This window comes from Formica exsecta, unplaced genomic scaffold (genome assembly GCF_003651465.1).
Source record: "Formica exsecta isolate Colony F162 unplaced genomic scaffold, ASM365146v1 scaffold669, whole genome shotgun sequence".
NCBI lineage: Eukaryota > Metazoa > Arthropoda > Insecta > Hymenoptera > Formicidae > Formica > Formica exsecta.
In genome coordinates, this window is record NW_021853432.1 from 24,506 (window position 1) to 47,548 (window position 23,043).

Genomic DNA, 23,043 nt, shown 5'->3' on the forward strand with positions numbered 1-23,043 from the left:
AATTTAATATGAAAATTTATTAATTAATATTCTAAATTTAATAAAAATATTTATTTAGTAATATTTTATGTTTAATATGAAAATTTAATAGACTGTGTTTACGCGCACGTGTAATCTTGCTCATTTTTATCTAATTCTAATCGTAACTTTAGATAGAAACGGCAATTTTTCACAATTGCGTTATACCTAATTTCGTCGAATAAACAGAAAAGCAATTTATAGATTTGCAACGTGTCACTGATAATTTTCTGTAAGTGGTGAATTTCCACTTAATATTTGCAGACCATCCATATACGATCACAGACAGTCTTATGTCATCAAATGCTATTTTATTTTATTCCTTTTTATTTTGCATTTTTTTCATACATTAAAACGGCATTGAAAGACGCACAACAGGAGATATTTGCGGATGTAATGTGAAACTATCGTATATTTTCAACGGAAGACAAAAGTTAAAAATATCCAACTTTGATCCAGGTCGCGAGATATCGGTGTCAACAGATATTTTCTAATGATGTTTACGTGATCAAAAATCTATATTTGAATAATATTTCCGTTAATGCATTTCTGTTGCTATGTCTTTTTTCAAACTGCGATAAACTTTTGCACGTGCAAGAGAAGCATATACAGGTTTTCTTTTTTATATTTTATGCGCTTTCAATCTCTAAGCACATACGATGTATGTGCTATGATGTATGATGTATGCCTCAATGTGTGTATTTATAAAAAAAAAATGTCTTTTTATTTTTGATTATTCAATAAAGCCAATCAAGATTGCAAGAAAATTAAAATAAATTCTTTTTTATAGAAAATATTACGTAATCGTAGGAGAAAATATTGGATATATATAAGAAATATTAAGATGTAACTATTATGATGTAAAATATTTCTGAAATGTATTTAATCAAATTTTTTACAGGATGTTTCGGGACCCATGAAACAAGCTTCAGAAAGTGGTAGGTCTCACCAGAGAATCATATTTGATTTTGATTTTGTTTTTTTTAAATTTTATTTAAAGAACGTGGACTCTCTAATATTGTCAGACATCACACGTAATACTATCGCACGAGCGGTTGTCTATCTCACAGGCGATTCGAATAGAGACGCATAGCTTCTTAAAGTAGTTGTCTCGCGACAGTACAATCCAAAATTTTATACTCTGAGTCAACGTTAAAACATCCAACTACCTACGGTTACCGATTGAAAACTTTTGGACATTCTGTACTATTTCTGTCTATTGCCAAGTCAATGCCCGCAACGTTCGCGAGCATCATCTGCTCTTGTTTAACTTTCGGTGAACAACAAGGATGAAATGATACCGCGAAGTCTTTTTATTATTGTATTTCTAAAACTAAACGGTCAATAATTTCGGTTTTTTTTTTAATAGAATTCCTAAAGTATCCTTCTACTTTGTATTAGTTTTTCATCACTTTCTTGTTATTCTTTCTAATTATTAAAATTCAGAATACGAGATTTTCGTACGTTTTGCGTATGCGGCACGTATAAAAAGTGCAATTTTTGATAGCGATTATCTCGCGTTCGGGACGGTCAATTGCTTTTAAGTTGTATAAACGTGTAGATACCATATTTATTAATGTATAGTTAAAGTTTCAAATTTTTCTTGTTGATCGCTATTTGCGAGACAACTACCTTAAGGACACGTCGGAGGATACGTGTTTCGCTTGACAAAAATTGATTTTCTTGTTGAAACTTACCACCACCTAAAATTTATCCCATGAATCCTAAAACGTATTCTATGAATTATATATATACTGATGAAGACATTTCTTTATGCAGAGATAGATCCGTGAATGTATCTCTTTTATGTATAAACGTTTGGCAGTTGTGTGTTAATAAAACAATTTTAACATATGCAGATAAAATAAAAGGTAAAATATGTATTATTAAATCATTAGAAATCGCAGACAACATATCACTACGTTAAAATATTGTTAAAAGCAATTAACAATCATATTTTGTTTCTCTTTTTACTAATATTATTTATTATTAAATAATGATAAGAGATGCAACACTAATTCTCATGTCTCTCAGGCTGTATTATGCTTCTAGTTTTCTTTATTAAAAGCGGGTCTTGACTAATTTTTAATTTCTAATTTTTCAAATCAAAATCTTCTATATTTATTAATTTTAAACAATTTTTAATAGTTTAGAGCGTAGCAAACTTTTAATAATATCTATATCTGTATTTGAAAATTATTGAATTATAACTTGACAAGAAAAAAATTTGTTATTTTTATACAATTTCTTTTATCAGTACAATTAGTGGGGTTAATGTAAAGTGTAATGAAATATTTTAAAGACACCGTGTACACGTTAACATTTATTATATTAATGACAAGTTAAATTGAATTTTATTTTAGAGAGGAATAAAATCAATAAATAACTTTGTTCATATAAAATTATATTTATTTATATATATTATATATATTATAAGATCTCTTAAATAGAAAAAAAGAGTATATTGTCTTCTTTTCATAAACTAATTCTAAATGTTATTTATATATATGTTTTTGATGAAGTTATATATATATACTATATGTGTGTATGTATGATAAGCACAATAACATTTATCTTAATTATCTTAAAAATAATAATACTTTTTATACATATAAAATTACTAAAAATTTTGTATTTGCAATATTTGCAGATTATATTATTAATTAGCACGAACAAGTAGTGAATTTCCGCTGTTCACTGCGGTGTTTGTATCGACTTCTATGGAGGAGATCGTTGCTTTGATAATAGTTGTAGTAGTTTCCGGCTCCTGAAACAATTATTAAGTGAGTTGGAAATTGCGTACACATATTCAATTTAAAAAATTTATTTTACTTTAAATAAAAATTTTGTATTATGATAAAAGACACATGTTGCCTTAATAAAAATATTTATAATTGTTGATATATTTTTATGTAAATATATAAAATGCAAATCACCTCGCCGAAATCGATATCGACTTCTTCGAGTACTTCATCGAGAACAGATACGAAATGGTTGACATTCTCAATAGAGAAGACCATTGGCGGCTTCAATTTCAGAACATTGTTATCAGGTCCGTCACTGCTGACAAGGATCTTTTTCTCCTTCATCCTGGATACAACGTGTTTCGCCTCCGCAGTCGCCGGTATCCTCTTAATTCTGTCGCGGACTAATTCAATGCCTACGAATAATCCAGCACCGCGTACATCGCCGATAATCTTTCGTCGCTTCGCCAATTTCTCCAATTCCGCGATTAAATGGTTGCCTACATGCAAGGCGTTCTCCTGAAGGTTCTCGCGTTCTATGACCTCCATCACCGCGTTCGCCATCGCGCAGGATACGGGATTGCCACCGTACTAAAATGAACGAGTGTACTGTTAGTATAAAAAAACTTATTTTTTCTCAAACATATTTTGACTAACGGACATCGATATTTTTTTATTTTTACGGACTAACCGTGTTGAAGTATTCAATTCCAGTGTCGCGGAAGCTGCGCGCGATTTCAGGCGTAGTAATGACAGCCGCAACGGGATGACCATTACCCATGGGCTTGCCCAACGTGACTATGTCTGGAACAATGTCCTCGCCGTATAATTGAAACGCCCACATGTGAGTGCCGACTCTCCCGAAACCGACTTGGACCTCATCCGCGATACAGACACCTCCCGCTTCACGTACGTGCCTGTAAAATCAGTAATTTCTTTTATTCTCAGTGCCATATTTTTTGCTCCAAGACTGTAAATGTGCGTGTGTGTTCATAAAAAAAAAAAAATATATATTAAATGGCTCCTTACTTATATGCGTTTCGGAAGTAATTCTGTGGCGGTAAAATCTGACCACCGACTGATATGAGACTTTCCGCGATGTAAGCGCAAACCCCGCGTCCTTTGGCTTTGATATCGTCGCAGATTTGCTTTACATCCTCGGCGTATTTAACACCGAGATCTTCGTCCACGTAATCGATGGCACGATATTTTCCACGGTACACATCGGGACAGGGAGCCTGAGAGAAAGAGAAACACAATGATGTATAAAATGTATGAAATATATATAGTGACTCCCTCCTTTTTTTTTCTCGAAAATACAGACGATATACATGCAAAAATAGTTTTCTAATAAAAATAGTTCAAAAATAGTTTCCTAATAAAAATTTTTTTCTTGCGGCATTGCTTTTTTCAAATCTTGATATCTAGATCGCCGAATTCTTGAACCAACGTTGTAATTTTATCCTTAATTATAAAATATATTAATTCATCCATCACATGTTGATTTAACTTCTTCCAATATAACAAGCTGTTGATTTAACTTCTTTCGCGATTCCATTATGCTATTTAATATAATTGTTTACGAGATGCATTCTAGATACTTTACCACGTGTACCCAATCCTTTTTGCCGGTGCCGTTAGGGTTGTTGAATTTGTACGGCGAGATATCGATTATCGTGGTGAGATGTCCGTGATAAGCGCTAAAAGCAAAAAGACAAACGTAAACAGAAATTTTCTCTTTGGCCATTCCTTTTATTGAAACTAAACTCTTCGAAGCCCTCCAAAGCTATAACATAATTCTCTGAGGATTATTAATTATATAGTCTGTTTTCTCATATATAATATATATTTTTAATAAATGTTATTTTATTTAGTCAAAACACACAGTTCCTGAAAATACAATTTTTTAATTTTGTTCCCATTGTTACCGAAGATGGCCAACGACCCCACCGTGGTTACGATATCTAAAAGTTGCCGGGGACTACTCATTCATAAACTCGATTAACGATATGAAGTAATTATTATTAATTCGTGCGGACTCTCAACATCCTGAATCATTAATATTGATAATAAGACAAAGCGCAACTGTCCATAACACAATTGTTGCGATAATAGGAACACAAGCGCGTAAAAAATTTTATTACGATTATCAATCTCTTAGCTCTGTATAACATATTCGTGAGAAGAGTTCTATCTCACAATGGTTTTCACGACTTTATACATTTCTGATACTAGCAAATACATGAACCCGTCTAATAAAGTTGATCTGATTGATTTCGCTTTGTGTGATGTGATTTCGCTTTGTCTAGTTCGACATTTCCAAATCTCATTTATAACATTCTTTTTCTTTCTCTCTTTCTCTCTCTCTCTCGGATAAAGTCCAGTCCAATATTCAGCGACATCATCCTCACCGATAGAAGAAGAAAATAAATATAGTTTGTGTATCATACGTAGCACGTACGTCATCTTGAGACTTACGCCACCTAAAACAGCGACAAGATCTTTATGGCGGTGAACTATTTCCGCCGTGGTGAAATGAATCGGATGCCCACATCCGATTTGTCCGAATTTGCTGGATATGCTCGATCTCCGTGTTCATCGACGCTCGATGTCCCTGTCGATTTAGAGTGGAAAGACGCTGCAAACAAGCAAAAGACAGATCGATTCCATTAGTTCGGCAGTGAATTTTCTCGCTCGAGTTTGTTCGCAGCCTAAAATATCCAAGATATTCGAGCCAACACTGCGGAATTGCTTGCGCCAAGAAGACCGAAGTCCGATCCGAAGTAGGCATGAACAATGGAAGTTCTTTTCATATTCGTCTCGTTAGCTCGACGGTACTTTGATTTCAGACGTGGAACGTGGAGCACGTTGAGCTCAATGTAGAATGTTACAGAAATATCGCATGTAGAGTAGCTCTGACAGCGAAGGAGAAACTTACTGATCCAACGTGATGACATCCTTGCACTTTGTGTACGTCCGAGCGAGACGGAGAGCGAGATCGTTAGCCTCGCTCCCGGAGTTCACCAGGAAGCAGACGGACAGCGGCTCCGGCAAGAGTGATGCTAACCGACTTGCGCATATCACCAGGTTATCGTGAAGGAAACGATTGTTGGTGTACAATAAGGCCATCTGTTCCTGCCCGGCTCGCACGATATCCGGATGGCAATGGCCAACTGCAAACGGATTAATTCAGGTTAATTAAGAGAACTGCATTACATTAAAAATTTGCAATTATTGTGTTCGCTATTAACGCATAATAAAATTCAACGCGAATTCTTAAAAATTAAAAAAATACATACCATGCGCGACGTTATTTATGCAGTCCAAGTATCGATTGCCCTTCTCATCGTACATATATTGCCCTTCAGCCCTCACGATTTTTAATGGATTCGACTTATAAAACAGCTTACACGACTGTCTGGAATTAAAATAAGTCGCTAAAATTATTGTTTATCTGTTTTCTCGAAATTTAAAGTGCGTTGAATCAGAAGCAAAATATTTCGTTATGTATCTGTTATGTATATGCTGTTGGTTTAAAGTTTAAATCTTACTTACCCGATATGACGATCGCGAAGTCTTATAGTATCGGATTTTGGCATTTGTTCTAAAGACTCCATAGTAGAACTTTTTGCCAAATTACTGATGCTATTAATATCTGCAAAATACAATAATCTTTGCAGCTTTATAAATAATTTAGTAAAAAAGAATTTGGCTTATCATATCAATTGACGATTGTGCAATATTTTACGTTTCTAACATATAATCTCGTCGTGAGTTCTTTTCTGAGTCAATTATAATATTATCGGACTAAATATATTGAAAGATGCACGCATTATCCAATTTTTCCGATACTTAAACCATGTTTAATGATAAGGAAACGGGAATGATAAAAATTTTTATCGCGACTAATTTATATGCCATTTTTTGGCTCCTTTGATAACATAAATGAAATCATTTTCACACACATAGAACATTATATTGTGTCGTAACCACTGCTTATGTATCGTTAAATTTATGAAATACTTAGAAAAATCTGTAATGTCGAGTCTGCGTTACTAACAATAAGATATTTGATCAATTTTTGGTATCGATCTTTTTATAATAAAAAGATGGTGAGAAACATTATAAGTTATTACAACTTTCTAATTTTTAGCATCATGTATTTTTATAAACATATAATAAAATTTTATAAGCCTATATTAAAATATAAAGTTAAAGTAAATTTTATTTGAAATTAGCTGAAAAATATAGTTTTGCTATCTATTTTCGGACTTTCTAATATTCATAAAAATCACTTTTTTTCACAATTGTTTGTAATTTTGTAAAAGTTATTATTACAATGTATCTCGATATTTTCGCTAAAAAATAATCGACTCCAAATATATCAAAAATTTTGTTATAAAAATAAAATGCGGTAATAGAAACAAAAGTCTAAAACAATAAGTAAGTACATACAAATAAGATAGGAGATTCAAAGAGTAATTTTCCGGTGGCTGATAAGTGCTTGTGTGATAAGTGATTAGTATGTGTAAGTATATAATGTTTCCGTATGTGGCCTCGCGCGTGACCTCGCACTGCAAAATAAATTTTGCAAGAAAAGAGCTATAATAAATGCTTTATATAATATATACATGTGTAGAAAGTAAAATGTAAATGTTCCACTAATTTTTGCAAAGTTTTTGAATCATTAATCTCTCCGAATAAGAGATTCATTTATTTTAATCTTTTGTTAAAAAATTATTTTTATATTATATTTTACAGTTACATTTATCGCATAATCAATACTATAATTGTATAACATAGTAGATAATATTCAATTTTTTATCTGTAGAGAAAAAATAACTCGGAATTTTTTCACACTTAAAGAAGCAATGAATTTCTTTGATATTTTTACCAAAGAAAAAAAGCAACGAATGAAAAGTGAGATAATCTGTTTCTAATATTGTTTTTTTAAAGATAAAAAGCTAATAAAAATTGAGAAAATAATTTTACACTGTAAACTTTTATGAAAAGAAGAAAACACGTATAATAATTTAACAGCGAATTGGTATCCGTAAAACAGTATTGAGCATACGCTAAATAAATTTAATCTATCATTTCAAAATGCATGTTACTTCGATAAAAAATTAAGATAATAATTAATAACAAAAAACATTCTGTGCATGTCGTACCTGAAATCGTGGTCCGACGTCACCGTCGCTGCGATTACTGCGAGTGCAGCCGAAAGTAATGCCGCAACCCTATAACAGTGACGTCATATATAGAGAGAAATGAATCGGCGGGGGTAAAAAAATACGGGGATGCGCACGCGTGTCGGACCAATGGCACTCCCTCCATAATCAACATCCCACTTCCCACGCACTTTCGTGCGTCATTCACAATCGCCGATTGTTCATATTTCAATAGAACTTATTGTTTGTACAGTAATTACATAATTAAACACATCAATATGAGATAAACATTATATATAGATACATTTTGAAACTAAGAGATTAAATTAAGGTTGAATATCTTATTGAAGATACATCAATTAATTTTGCTTAAATTTATTATATCGCTATTTTATGTTGTACAAATGCAGAACGTTCTACGAATATAAAAATGAAATTTGACAGTCGCATTCACGGCAAGCTTCTATAATATCGTAACTATTTTAAGAAAAACGACCTTGCTAAAACACACCGGCGATATTAAGAACGAGGTTTGGCAGAATAGATCTTTAATACATTTCGTCAGTCGCTCGCAGCTGAAAACTCGCAAGCGAAGCAGAAATTATCAGATAAAGAACATTGTAAATAGGCATGTAATTTAGGTGCGATAAATTTCTAAGTCACACCTATAGATTGTTCATATATTTAGAAAATCTATTCTTAGAAGAGTTTCTGATATTAGAAAGACAAATTTAACTTTTTTATAAAACTTTAAAAGATATTCACGTGAGCGGATTTCACGGATATTTCAGATGTGATCTATAAATAAAAATGTATTAATATTACAAAAGCCATTGGCAGATCCATCGGCAAATATCGTGATCATGAAGACAATCATGTGTAGTAGGCACGTTTCGACGATGATAGTAATACACGACACGCGATACGCGCTATCATGTAATTTAGACAACATCAGCGATCGCGTGATACGGCTATTGTAACGCCTGCGATATCGCTTAAGATAAACATAAGTCACGTTCATGCAATTACAAATCTTCCACTGTGGACGTAGAGCTAACAATCTTTGCTATCGATCTCAAGGGAAATGTACTCGAAGAAACTTATCGACATCGTATCATTCCACTATTAACTCATCGCCTGATAATTTTCAAATGGTTCAAATCAATTAACATAATGGATTACTTTAGTAAATTGTACAGTTATAATTACAATAATTACAATAAGACATTTATGTGATATCACATTTTCCTGGAAAAATTTTATGATACTTATATTTACTTATCTATGTCTTTCTGTTTCCTCCTTCCTTTTTTCCTTCTCACGAGAAGGATAAATTATCTCATTATTATCAGACTTATACATGTAGATATCTATTGCACAATCTTATTCCATTGATTATATATGTTGGTACATAAGTCGACCATTGATTATGGTGGTGAAAATAAATTTAATCGCATTAATGTTTCGTAACATTTCGCAAAAAAAAAAAGAAAGAAAAGCAAAAAGGCCAAATGTTTATCGTGCGATATCACAGACTGGCGCCGTGCCAGTTGCCCGGTATATTTTTACTGTCTCATTGGTGTCAAATCTTAAGCGAAATGCAAATTGCAAATTGTTTTGCAAGATTTTATTGGCGCGAATGAAGCACAACCTCAATGCGACGTGATCTTATTTGTTGCGTCACAACTGATACTATATATGATACTATATATAATATATATCTTTCATATGAGACAATAATCTAGAAGCGAGACATGCCTCTTTTAGTCGACTACTACTGACTAGGATTTACAATCGATGATCTACTGACCGCTCCATTAAAAAAAAATATTATCGCACCATTGAAGTGAAGAGCTTCATATGTTACATACACAAATTCATATATTAAATATCTGATATTATCTATTTTCATTTTACTTTTTCTCTTTAACCTGCCGATTCTTTCATCTGTTTAAGGATTTACAATCGATGATCTACTGACCGTTCCATTAAAAAAAAAATATTATCGCACCATTGAAGTGAAGAGCTTCATATGTTACATACACAAATTCATATATTAAATATCTGATATTATCTATTTTCATTTTACTTTTTCTCTTTAACCTGCCGATTCTTTCATCTGTTTTAAATCAATTTTTTTCTCTACGAAAATATGTATAAGAAATTAGATTTTTAAACAACTTTGTACAGTACAATAAACAATGGCATATGATAAAAGATAAGATTATATATCTATAATTGTGAAATAGGTCATCTAAAAACTTAGATATATGATCTTCGAAAATGTTTATTAGTTTCTCTTCATTACAACATTTCTGAAATACTTTCTAAGGATAAGTATATCTGAAAACAAATATAATTGATGTGCTTTTTTATTTGTAGAGTTAATTTTGGGCTACTTCAACATTTCTATTAACATGCAATAATTCGTGAATATTTAGCGTGAAACGGATGCTTGCGTTTCTAGACTCGGTTGGATATTAATTCCCCTGCAAATGCGATGAGCGATATCGCGTAACCCACGAGAATAACGAGAAAAGCGACGTATATAGAATGATCGCTAAGAATGATTTCGTTTTCCTTTCTCGTCACAATATCTTTCCAGAAATCTTCCGCGTGCTTCTCCGCGAGACCGTACTCCATTAGCGTCAGCAACGCCCAATTAATTTCGTTCTTGAAAGCCGATTTTAACGGGATTGTATGCACGCGATAGTGCGACAAAATGCACAGATCGGAGATTTTGAAAAGTCGTTCGCCCTTATTGCTCAGGATCATGGTCTCCAGCAGTTTGCCATCCATCTCGGTTGTAAAATACGCCCTGGAGATATCTACGGAGATTTTCTCCTTTTCCTCGACAGATGTGAATCTTCTCATTAATCCGGAAGGCAGACTATCGCTCGCCGCGAGCTCGTCGTACACCATCTTGGGGGCTACCACTTCGAGCCCCGTGGCGAATAGATCCTCGAAACTGGACACGCGCATCTCGGCCGAGAATTCTATTACAAACGCAAACAACTCCGCTTGAAACAGAGCTGTGTACTCTGCAGCCGTTATCACTGTGGCGACAAATAACATCTTCTCCACGAGAGTTTGGGATACGTGATACGGCGAGAAGCCGAGGATCAAGGCGATGGTGTTCAAGGGATTGCGAGCTTGCTCGCTGACTCTCAGAATCGTCGAGGCGCACCACACGATCGCCGCCAGGAAGACACCGATCAGGATCGTGACGATGATCGGCCAAAAGTCGATCAGAACCTCCGCCGGCAGAATTGGAATTAATAGGCAAACCCTATCCTCGCCGATGGCTACGCTGTGGTCGTGGTCCGCGTTATACTCATCCTTGTACATGAGCTCGGCTTTGTAGATCATATTGCTTTCATCCACAGAGTACGTGTTTACCACCGTGCCGTTTACGGCGATCGACAACGCGTCCGAGAATGCTTTGGCCAGACCGCCGACCATGCCGTTTCCTGGCTCTAAGCTACCGTAAGGACTCCATATCTCTTCGAACTTTACTTTAAATGTATCGCCGTAAATATTTCGCAACTTCGGATACCAATCGATACTGTCGTCATATACGGTCAATCTCGTGTAATTTTTGCTAAATCCGTTGAAATAATGCACCGCCGCGAAGACCGGCTCCGAGTACTTTGAGGGAAAGGATACTTCCAGAATAATCACGTCAAGGAATTTAAATTTCCATAAATACTCGAGCTGTCGTTGTGCGTTCAACGTGCGCTCGCTCGAATTAATTATAAGCAAGAGTTTCGGCATGTGTTTCGCATAGGATATCGAATAGACGTCTTTTATCGTGACGTTCAATTCTGCGTATGTAATATCATCGTTCGATGCATAGATATAAATCAATAGAGTGCGGGAAGAAGCCTTGTTCCATGGCTGAATGTCAAATCCAAAGACAAAAATCTGCGACGGCCACGTGGTGATTACACTCTGGGCGACGAGATCGAGCATACGTCCCGAATAAATATCGCACTTCTGAATCCTGATAATTACGTCCTGACACACGATTGATCTTAAGAATTTTTCGATCGATCGATCAACATAGTTTTCCGGATAAAATTTCAAGCTTACGACATTATTTGCAGCGAAAAAATAAAAAATAGCTCTTGCGATCTTCATGTTTCGATCACAATAATTTCTTTCTCGTCGATTAGATACGTGTCAAAACAAAATATTAAACATGCTGCTACGTCAAAGTACACGTGTACTCCAAGTCGAGAAATTATTATGCAATCTATTACCATTCAATTGGCTGCGTGATATATAGAAATAGTTGCGTAATAGCTTTCTATAACGTTGATACACAGAACATTATGGTGAATAATATATCCTGATCTTATCTATGATTGCAAACACATGGGGCAAAATTCGAAAATAGGACAAAATCGTCCTATTTTCCCTCGATTAACAGAGATTTGCATCTATTCCTCTCCTTTATAATTCATTATTATTTTCCGCCTGTTTGATGATTGATTAACCGTTTCATTCGTAGCACTGCGATTTCCTACATATTTTATTCGATTTGGATAAGAATTATCTCGACAAAGAAAAACGCAGATAATTTGTGACGATATGATAAATACGACACATTGACACAAGAGCTAATCGTGCACTGTCGTAACACAAACATTTCTTAATGCATTGATAACGGATGTCGCTATTATGAAAAACCCTATATCATCGCATTACATGTTTTTTATATAAAAATAAAATATATAAAGTATAATATATATCGTTTATATTATCGATAATTGTTGGATATATAAAAAAAAAGCGCAAAAAATTATGTCATTCAACTTTCGCAGTCGGTAGGACTCGAACCTACGCTCCCAGAGGGAATCTGATTTCTAGTCAGACGCCTTAACCACTCGGCCACGACTGCTACGGCAATTTCTTGTCATCTTCATCGTTTCATGGTAAGCTATAGACATATTTTTTCGATAAACCAATTTTTATATTTTTTTATTTTTATAAATAACATGCACATTTTCTGATTCATATCTTGCGCGAACATGTAATGCATGCATACACGATTTGTTTTAATTATGTAATTTTTTCTAACAAAATTTATATTTCATTCACAATCTTAAAAAAGAATATAAGTAAAGCTTGTAATAATTTTATCTTCAACTCAAAAATTAAATAAACTCGTACAAAATTATTATGTAAAGAAGCAAATATTCTCTTGGTTATTTTCTTATTTATCCTTGCAACATATTCAAAAGGTGCTAATTTCCATTGTATTTTCTAAATAATGTTAAAGCGAGCCAGAAGGAAGAGGGAGGAAGAAATGCAAGAATCAATTTTAAAGTGTTCTATTAAAAGTCACGCACAGAACACGTTTGATTACATTAACGATCGACGGATTCATAAATAGATCCACTCCACAACATTCACGATTATCATGCCGTATAATAGCCATAATAGTAAGTATCTTAGCGGGAATATAATGACAGATTTATATATATTTATTTATATATTTATATACTCTTATGCGTGTGTTCCGTAGTGGAGTAAACGAGAGTGGCCCCGTTTTTCCAATTATGTAGAGAGCGAAGGGGGGGGCCGCCTCTCTTTACGCAATTAATCTATAACAATACATCCACGACGACGTGAAATTGTGTATATTTGGATATATATTTATAGTATATATTACATACACACACGCGTATATATAATGTGCCCTTATGTGATATATATTTATATATGTATATATACGTACTTATAAAATATTTTTCTCGTCATTTAACACTTAGAAGATGAAAAATTCTACGCTCTACTCAATGACCTCTCTGAAGAAACCTGATATATTATACGATAGTCATGACGAATATATATATGTATATATCAAATAACAGTGTCGTTGATCGAGAGCAAGATAGGCCTAACAGCTTATACGCACGTGCCAGATAATTGTATAGCATGGGATGCGTACATCATCGTTCAACAATCTTAAATAATTGCCATTAGTGGTTTATAAATAAGAAACCGAGGTTCGTAAAAAAATTATTCCTTTTTTCTCTCGCAATCGGAAATGTTAGACCTATCCTACATCACATATTTAAATCTGTAATTAAGTCTTCAGAAGCCTTGATATATGCACGAAATTAATATTTTTAAAACATTTTTTTTCGACAACATTTTTCTGTAAAATGGATAAGAGATTTCAGATTGAAAATCTGGAGGAAATTTCTTCGAGATACAAAAACGCAAAATTTAATTTTAATTGTCAATCAACGACGTGATCAATTTTTACACAATCAACGCGTATACAGGGTGTCCGAAAATTCGCGAAACACCCTTTAAGGGAAGGTAGAGGGTGTTATCCTGAACAGAAAAGTCATGTAACATTTTTTCTATAACGCTTCATAAAGGAGTTATTATTGAGTAAAGTCGGCGCTGATTGACCAGACTTTACTCAATAATAACTCCTTTATGAAGCGTTATAGAAAAAATGTTACATGACTTTTCTGTTCAGGATAACACCCTCTACCTTCCCTTAAAGGGTGTTTCGCGAATTTTCGGACGCCCTGTATATGTGTATTTATATCATAGATGAGTGCAGCGATGCGGAGAGCAAAGAGAAATCGCTTTTCTCTGAAAATTTCGAGACTTGATCCATAGCCGAATTATAGTTGCACATTAGTAAATTGACTAATCGATGTTACGGCTCATGTCAAATCTTTAATAAATGGCACGTATCATTTTCGTAGAATTGTTATGCTCGACATCTCCGCAAAACACTGCTTTGTTCTTGATATATCTGAAAAATCGCGTATTTTTCAATAAATAATCGATCGACTACTACGATGTCGCAGGATCGTACCACGACAAGGACTCGACTTTCCGAACAGGGGAAAATTTTTGTTAAATCTCTGAAAACTCGTCATCCTCGAAAAATATACTTGGCGCAATCGAATTTCGCGATTTCGCTAAATCTTCTATACTGCTTAAGAGAGAAATGTCGTGTCCCTCGTAATCGCGATCGAGCGGCAACACGGCCCTATTTACAATATAGAAATATGTCGTAATATATCTCCGAACGATAAATGTGTATCCATGTTACATAATAAAGATATAGATAAAAATAGTATGGCCAATATTTTCGAGTCAATTGTATGGGAAATATATGGGAATAATAATCATTTTCTCAAGGTTCACAAAAGGATTAAGAGCCTGTTTTAACGCTGAAAATTATTTCTAGATTCTCTCAAGAGAGAAGACTGTACGTAACTTAAACAAATCCTGAATAATAAAAATAGAAATTATTACGCTTAACAAAGCTGTAAAAAATAGTATTATATATTATATTATATATCGCTATTGGAACGTGTTGTGAATATTTTTGTAGTAATGATAGGGATAAAAGAATACGTATTAATTTACTAAACACATGTTATCCATACACATATATTTTAGCGCACTTGCACTCAATTATCATTTATATCGTTAAAAACGTCCATATCTTGTGTCGCTATTGGTGCCATTAAAAAAAAAGATACGCTTTTTCTACTATCAGTAGAAAAATGGGAAAGACTTTGTTTCGGAATGCGTTCTTATACACATATATTTTAGCGCACTTGCACTCAATTGCCCTCAATTATCATTTATATCGTTAGAAACGTCCATATCTTGTGTCGCTATTGGTGCCATTAAAAAAAAAAAGATACGCTTTTTCTACTATCAGTAGAAAAATGGGAAAGACTTTGTTTCGGAATGCGTTCTTCATTCACTTGTAATCCTTACGTCGATATAGGAATATCGTCGATATTGTTGCAATTTTTATGCCATGCCAAATGTTCTCTTCTTAATATCACACATATCGTTTCGCATTTTTTTCGCCTTATTATCTAAACTGCAACAAAAATGCGTCAATATGTTGATGTCAAAAATACTTTATTTATCGGCACATTCGTCAAATTGATGAGATCCAACAAAAATTGAGCAAGTAATTGGAAAAGTAATGATAGAACTGATAAAGAAAATTTTAGAAAATAGTATAGTTGTGTCAAAAGTCAAAAGCCGCTGCAATTTAAATATTATCGAAAGTTAATTAATTATTATAACTGTTGTATATCTTTCTATCGATATGTACAATAGAAAAAATTATATTAATTAGAAAATTAGAAAAGTTTATTTAGCAAAATGATCGTCATTAGAAATTCCACAAGAGTATGTTTCTTTGTGATAGTAATAATATCCGCGACTTGTCTCAATATGCAATAAGAATAAAGTGACAAAATTAAAATGTCACACATAGAAAAAGTGTTATATCTCTCAATGATATCAAGTTATTATCGAAACTCTTCATAAAGAATTAAAATCACAACAAAATCACAATGATACCTCTTATTCGAGAAACTCGCTTTTTTTATATACGATCCTTTTCCTTCTATTTTCAGATAATCAATTTTGATATTTTCAATTTAACGTAAAGATTAGTCCAACTTTCTACTTTTTTTATTCGAAAATTCGTCTAAACAATTAATTCACAATAATCGTATAGAATTATTAGCGATTATGTTCCTGGAGACTTTTTTCTTCTTTCATTAGAAACATGAGTCTTTTACACCAAAGTCTACTGCATTTGCGTTCGCGCAAAATTTTTCACGCGCGCGCGCGTACAAGCATATTTATAAATTCATATTTTATAAACGTGTGTCATAAATTGAAATGAAATTGTTTGAGTGAATGTCATTTTACAACATAAAAATAAAAAAAAAATAGAGAATGAATACAGTCTCTCCTTTTATCATTCACGCGACTTATATACCAAAATAAAGTACGCTAGTGCAATATCGTCTTAACTTGCGATACGTAAAATAGACAATAGATTCTAGCATTCTATATATATATATATATATTCGCATCTATAAATACATCTAGTATATGTGTATATAACCATCGCGTTGAAGAACGACATTTCCCTCATCTTAAGTGTGTCCTCTCTTCGTGAAATATTGTGTGTGTGTATGTGTGTGTAGACTATAATTTCTACTGCTAAAAATCTTCTAATCATAAGTAGGCTAATGAGACTAATCTACGACTACGATATCATTATCGATTATACGTGTAACACGCAAATGTCATATCTAGAGAAAATACTACGATGACGCGTTTCCTTTCTCGTGGATCATTTACTAGAGATATCGTTTAATACGTAAGAAATCTACGAATAAAACACATGCGTTTTCTTTGTCCGAGTAAAATCCCCGCTTATTAATCACGACGCGAAGTATTTGTACAACATTGTCAACTGTCTGTGTAATTAATATCACGACAATTAAGATGCAGCGCGTTATTGAAAATAATATCGACGGTATCCAATAAATTCTATCATTATTGATAGCTAAAATTAATGAGTTTATCTTTCACTAATCTGAGATTGTGTTTATCGCTGCTTCATAAAATTAGCGTCATCAATCTCTTCCTATTTGTTATCTTTCGCTAATCGAATCGATAGCAGTTTAATGACGAGTAAAACCGATGGCGTTGATCAAAGAATATTGTTTGAATTATGTTTTCATAAATGAAAATTAAAATATATTTAAAATCATACAAATCATTAGCAAATTAAGATTATAGTCTCAAAATTAGTTTTCATTCTAGCAATAATCTATTTATATTGACTTATAGACGGCTAGCGTCAATCTTTTAAAGAGCGTGAAATTTTTACATATAAAAATGTTAAAGGAAAAATAAAAAAGAGAGGTAAAGAAGGAGACTATAATTATATCTTACTTTGAAAATATCTGCGCTGAAGCGTAGCTTTAACTTTGTGATCACGAAGATACATCTGTCTGTCGCCTGCAGTCTCAACGTCGCAACGCAATATCGTTAACACTTAGTATTGCTAATTGCAATCACTGTCAAGATATCGTTAATTAGTGGCAGTGCCATTTAAAACATTTGTTTTTCGCGTACGCGTTGAGCCTACATGACGACGCATCTCTCTATTATATCTACGGGTATCTAGTCGCACTAAATTTTTCTTAATGCTGTCTCAAACAACATTATGAAGAATACGCAAAAATACAAGCTGCATCATCGATGTGTGTTATATCGTGTTGAAATGGAAATTAAATGCCGTTCTTGCTTCTTTTTCAGCGTTTTTACGAACGTGTCAATCATCCTAGACTGATGTTAGATTAAGAAAGTCAGATTAGTCAGACTAGTTGCTTGTTAGCACAAATTTGAGATAGTGTACACTTTTCGTATACATATACGATTCTAAATCCACGAATTTATACTAATCGTTCGATAGTTACTCACATCGATGTTATTTCTAAAATTGAACCTATGTTAGTTTCTTTTCTATCTCGAATGATATAGTCGTACATATAGGATCGACGAAGAATATACAGAATAACAGACAGTAAACAATATCGTAGAGACGAATTATATAGACACTAGACATCTCTCGATTTGCGGAAAAGGACTTCACATAGATTTTGACGAGGCACTGTTTAGAGTTCACATACTAAAAACAATAACAATTATTTATCTTTATCGTAATACACTTCGCGCGGCGTGTCACTCACGTGCTATAGCTTTTAATTACATAGTGAAAATAAATCTTTTTCCTTCTTATCATTTATGTCGCTGTATTTAATCATTTAATCTTTATAATTCACTTAGGCTATCACGCAGATTTAATGTAAGCAATGAAAAACTTTTTCTTTCTTCATTTTTCCTATAATAGCTTAACAAGTATTTTAAGGGTAATTTATAATAAAACTAAGATACATACCAATAGATTTATAATTATCATTGACGAGCCACCAATATGTCAATTTGCTTTAATAAAAAAGAAATAAAAATATCATAACATTTTCATCTAAACTCTTAAAAAAAAAAACGAAATGTAATATATATATATGCCAAAAGAAAGGAACGAAAAGAAAAGTAAAGATAGATAAATCTTAATCAGTTGTATTGCATTTTATAGGACGCGGTATATGTTGCATGGGTAGGTGGCTCAAATCTGAAAGTGATATGTTGACTGTAAGTTTTTTTCTTTATTTATATCTCAAATATTTTATTTTAATTTAAAAATTACAGAGATCATTTTTCGGATTGTCAATAATGACAAACGAAAATATTTTACGGTCAGATATAGAATAATGTGTAAATCTACGATACAATAGAAAGCGAATATTATATATAGCATAATAGGATAAAAAAGGAAAAATCGGAAAGAAGACTTTACCATCGTTTACTTTACTGTCATTTGTTTACAAAAATAAAATAAGAGAAAAATTAATTCTATCTATCGATAAAAATAAAATTTCCTATCTAATTGCGCAGCCAGAAAGTGAAATTAACTAAGAAAATGGCTCCGCCGTATGATTCGGTGATTTTCTACCCGTCCAACAGGAGTCCAAACATGTATTTTGATTTTTAACCGTTAATATAATACATCGTCATTTCATGCAAAAAAATTGTATAATCCAGTGTTATAGCTTAATATCTATTCATTTTTATGTTTTTGCATTTAAGCACATTAATATTTATAACAAGCTTTAGAGTGCGCATTAATAGGCGATAATGCGTACAAAAGAATTCAAACCATTACCTTAAGTTTTATATATATTTACTTTGTGACTCGCACAAATCAATAAAATTAGATTGAATGTATGAGTGAGTTTTTTCTATATACAGTGAGTTTTTCCTGATATACAAAAGCATGTACGTAGAATGATACTACAGCAAATAAATTTTTATGCGAATTTTATAAAATGCGTTAGTTCGTATTGACGCACATTCAAATATATAATAACTAGATAGTATACAAATTTACATAAAGATGTATATGTAGAATTTTTGGTGATCAATATACCTCGATCTTTATTTGATTAGGATACATGCACATTGCACATGTTTAGCATACTTCATGATTTCTGATTGATCATGGGAGTCACATATATATATATATATATATATATATATATCATACATATATGTATATATGTGTATGTAAAATTTAAAATAATGTAAATTCGCTTGAGAATGCACTAGTCCGCATTAATGCAAATTCAAGCGAAGTAAGGCTTGTTGTACATTAATATGTCTAAGTGTAAAAATATAAAGATGAGTACATATCAATCCAACAAATAATGAACGACGAGCAATGACAAACGACTCGCATCCAAGTTTTACCCTGCTTATTCTTTAATGTATCGCATATAAGTGATACATTAAAGAAAATTTTAAGTAAATATAATTTAAACATCCGTAATTTATAATCAATTATGTACCATATCTTTATATAAATTGTGTCTAAATTTTGATGTGCGCCAATATTCATTAATGCATTCAATGGAGTTCGCATAAAAATTTATTTGCTACAGCATATATTAAATTTATTCAAATTTATTCATATACTCAATCTAATTTTACTTAATTTATAAATTTTATATTTTTGTCTGGTATAAAAACTTAGCAATATAATACTTTTTTTAAATTATATTTAAAAAAATTGTTATATTATAAATCTAATAAATTATATATATAGTTTTCCAATTTTTATAATTTTTTATTTATATAATTTTCCTTCCTTTATTCCCTTCTATCTTTATGCTTTCCATCTTTTTTTCTTCTCTTCTTTGTTTTTTCTCTATTTTGCAAAAAAAATTATAATTATAAAATGCTTTTTTTAAAACTCATATATGCCTTATATATTTGAAAGTATACAAACTCTCTGAATCAATCCGAAAATAATATTTTTCTTATCCTATTTTCTTATAATTGCATTGAAACTTTCTATTTATTGTGAAATCGTTATAGACTGCCTAAAATAGTCCCACATGTTTGATGAGTTGCTTACAAATATGATAAATTAGCTTCATTTTTCTATCATGTTATATATTAATATAATATATATGTCACTTTGTACAAAAAATGCTTTCGTAGATCAACTTAATCGTTTAATTATATATTGAATCAGATTATCTATATATTCATCATTCTACATTCATATTTTGAAATATCAGGATGTAGAAATAATAATATGTTAATATATGCGTATCACTTTATGCAAAAAATGTCTTAAGCCAGTTTTATTATTTCTTCATATAATCAGATCGCAAATCATGTAATCATCATTCTATATACATTTTTTCATATATTAAAATATAAAAATAGTAAAATTATAGACTGTTGACTGATATCATGAATTTTTCATCCTGATGTATCCCAATATCATAAGTGAACAAATTAACCCATGTTAGATAAAAAAATCGGTAATGGAAACTTTATACTATGCTTCATATGATTATAATTTTTTAAAGAAAAAAGAATGAAAAAGAATAAAAGAGAAGAAGAGAAAAAAGAAAGAATTATGCAAAGGAATCATTGTATGTATGTAGGATATATAAAATCATTCCTTTATGCAACTTAATAATTTTAATTCCAATTAGGTAAAAAATTTTAGTCGCGTCTAATAAAATTAAAACGAGAAAGAGTGCAATTTTTAATATATATTATATTGTAATATATAATTTAATATATATTATTTTATGCAATTATTTTATGCTTTCCATAAATCAGTGCATTCAATGCTTCATTATCTTTATATAGATTTTATTGTTCGAGCAATAATATATGATCGCGTACTATTCTGCAACAAATGCAGCATTATGACATTTGTAATTTCATAGATATTATATTACTGCAGAATGTGTTATATAATTTATACAAATGTTAAATTTTTAGCACAGCACATAATATATCATATTATAAAATCTTTGTAACAATATTATACTGATTTAATAGATATCAAATTGTTTAACATAATATACTATTTTATGCAAAAAATATACTTTTGTAGAATCACCGTTTTATTTTTTGATCATTTCGAACCCATAACAATCATTTAGAAAAAGTAATAATCATCATTATTCTACATACACGTCTTTTTGTCCATGAAGATATAAAAATGATAAACAGATATAAAAAATATGATAGCAAAGAAACAAATTAAAATAAAATATTTTTTTCTAATATGAATTTGATTATAATCTTTTGAAATATGTAAGTTTCTCAAAAAAATTAGTGTATTGTTAAAGTTTATTCATAAGTAATCTAATTTAATCTAAAGAAATGCTTTGCTTATATTCTACTATATATATATATATATATACACACACACTAGATTAACCTAATTCATATATGGTTTCATTAATATCATGTTCATTATTTAAATATGAATAAGTAGAAAAGCTTAGTATATGTATATAAGCATGGAATTTAAGTTTTACATATATGCTGCTCGCATAGTGAAATTTTCATACAAATGTATCTTTTGCATAAAGTGATGTGTATATTAATAAACATGAATCAAATTTCATATTCTGATTTTGAGGCATATTAAATGCGCGAGCAAGTCATAGGGTATAGGCAAAGTATTTCTTTAGATTTTAAGTTTAGAGTTACTTACGAGTAAATAACTAGTAAGTTACAATTTATCTACCTAGAAAATTTTATATTTTTTTAAATAACTTTTTCTTTTTCTCTTTCTTATATTAGATGTAGTATATGATTATATATTATCATACTAACTTTCTAAGATTTATATATTTAATGCATTTGAGGTCATAATATCTTTGAAATCAAATCTATTCAATATAAAATTGTTCTCATCTCATTTTATTATCGTGTTTAAAAACACAACAATATTTTGATACCTATTAAGTCAATATAAAAAATGACTAATATAATTTTATATAAATATATTTAATTTGTTTGTTATAAAAACTTTATATAATATGTTACTTTATTAAATTAATCTAACTCATATTCGTCCTCATCTTGATCTTCATCAATTCTAGAATATGTGTACTTATGCGTTTCTAAATATACATTAACTAAACTTAAGATAAATCTCGCTCATCTCTGATATTGATCCTCTAAGAACCACGGCCATCAGCTGGTTCTTGCCATGCGGATGGTCCTGGTAGTCCGGCGATCATCTGATGTTGATGAGGCGGTGGTAGCTGATGTGTGGTCGGTTCCTCAATGATGCATGGTATAGAGATCTTATCCCAAGCGAGCTTGTTGACTGTAGCCAGCCCGTGAACGCATACGACACT

The 23,043-nt window shown here is 31.7% G+C and overlaps 1 protein-coding gene and 1 non-coding gene across 3 annotated transcripts; both read right to left on the reverse strand.

Annotated features, from left to right (window-relative positions):
* Positions 1-2,437: 2,437 nt before the first annotated feature.
* Positions 2,438-8,028, reverse strand: LOC115243030 (alanine--glyoxylate aminotransferase 2-like). Of its 2 annotated transcripts, XM_029819687.1 has the most exons (10): positions 7,934-7,995; positions 7,218-7,336; positions 6,318-6,417; positions 6,062-6,180; positions 5,701-5,935; positions 4,369-4,462; positions 3,792-4,000; positions 3,454-3,679; positions 2,955-3,353; positions 2,438-2,785 (listed from the first exon to the last, which is right to left on the reverse strand). In XM_029819687.1, the coding sequence occupies exons 3-10, from the start codon at positions 6,377-6,379 to the stop codon at positions 2,678-2,680; spliced, it is 1,452 nt and encodes a 483-aa protein (XP_029675547.1). In that variant the 5' UTR covers positions 6,380-6,417; positions 7,218-7,336; positions 7,934-7,995; the 3' UTR covers positions 2,438-2,677. The 2 variants fall into 2 exon arrangements, with proteins under 2 accessions (XP_029675547.1, XP_029675546.1); XM_029819686.1 differs by lacking the exon at positions 7,218-7,336 and having other exon boundaries at positions 7,934-8,028.
* A 4,726-nt stretch (positions 8,029-12,754) lies between these two features.
* On the reverse strand, positions 12,755-12,836 carry Trnas-aga. Its single transcript has one exon. It is a non-coding gene; the product is annotated as a tRNA-Ser (tRNA).
* Between the last annotated feature and the right edge of the window lie 10,207 nt (positions 12,837-23,043).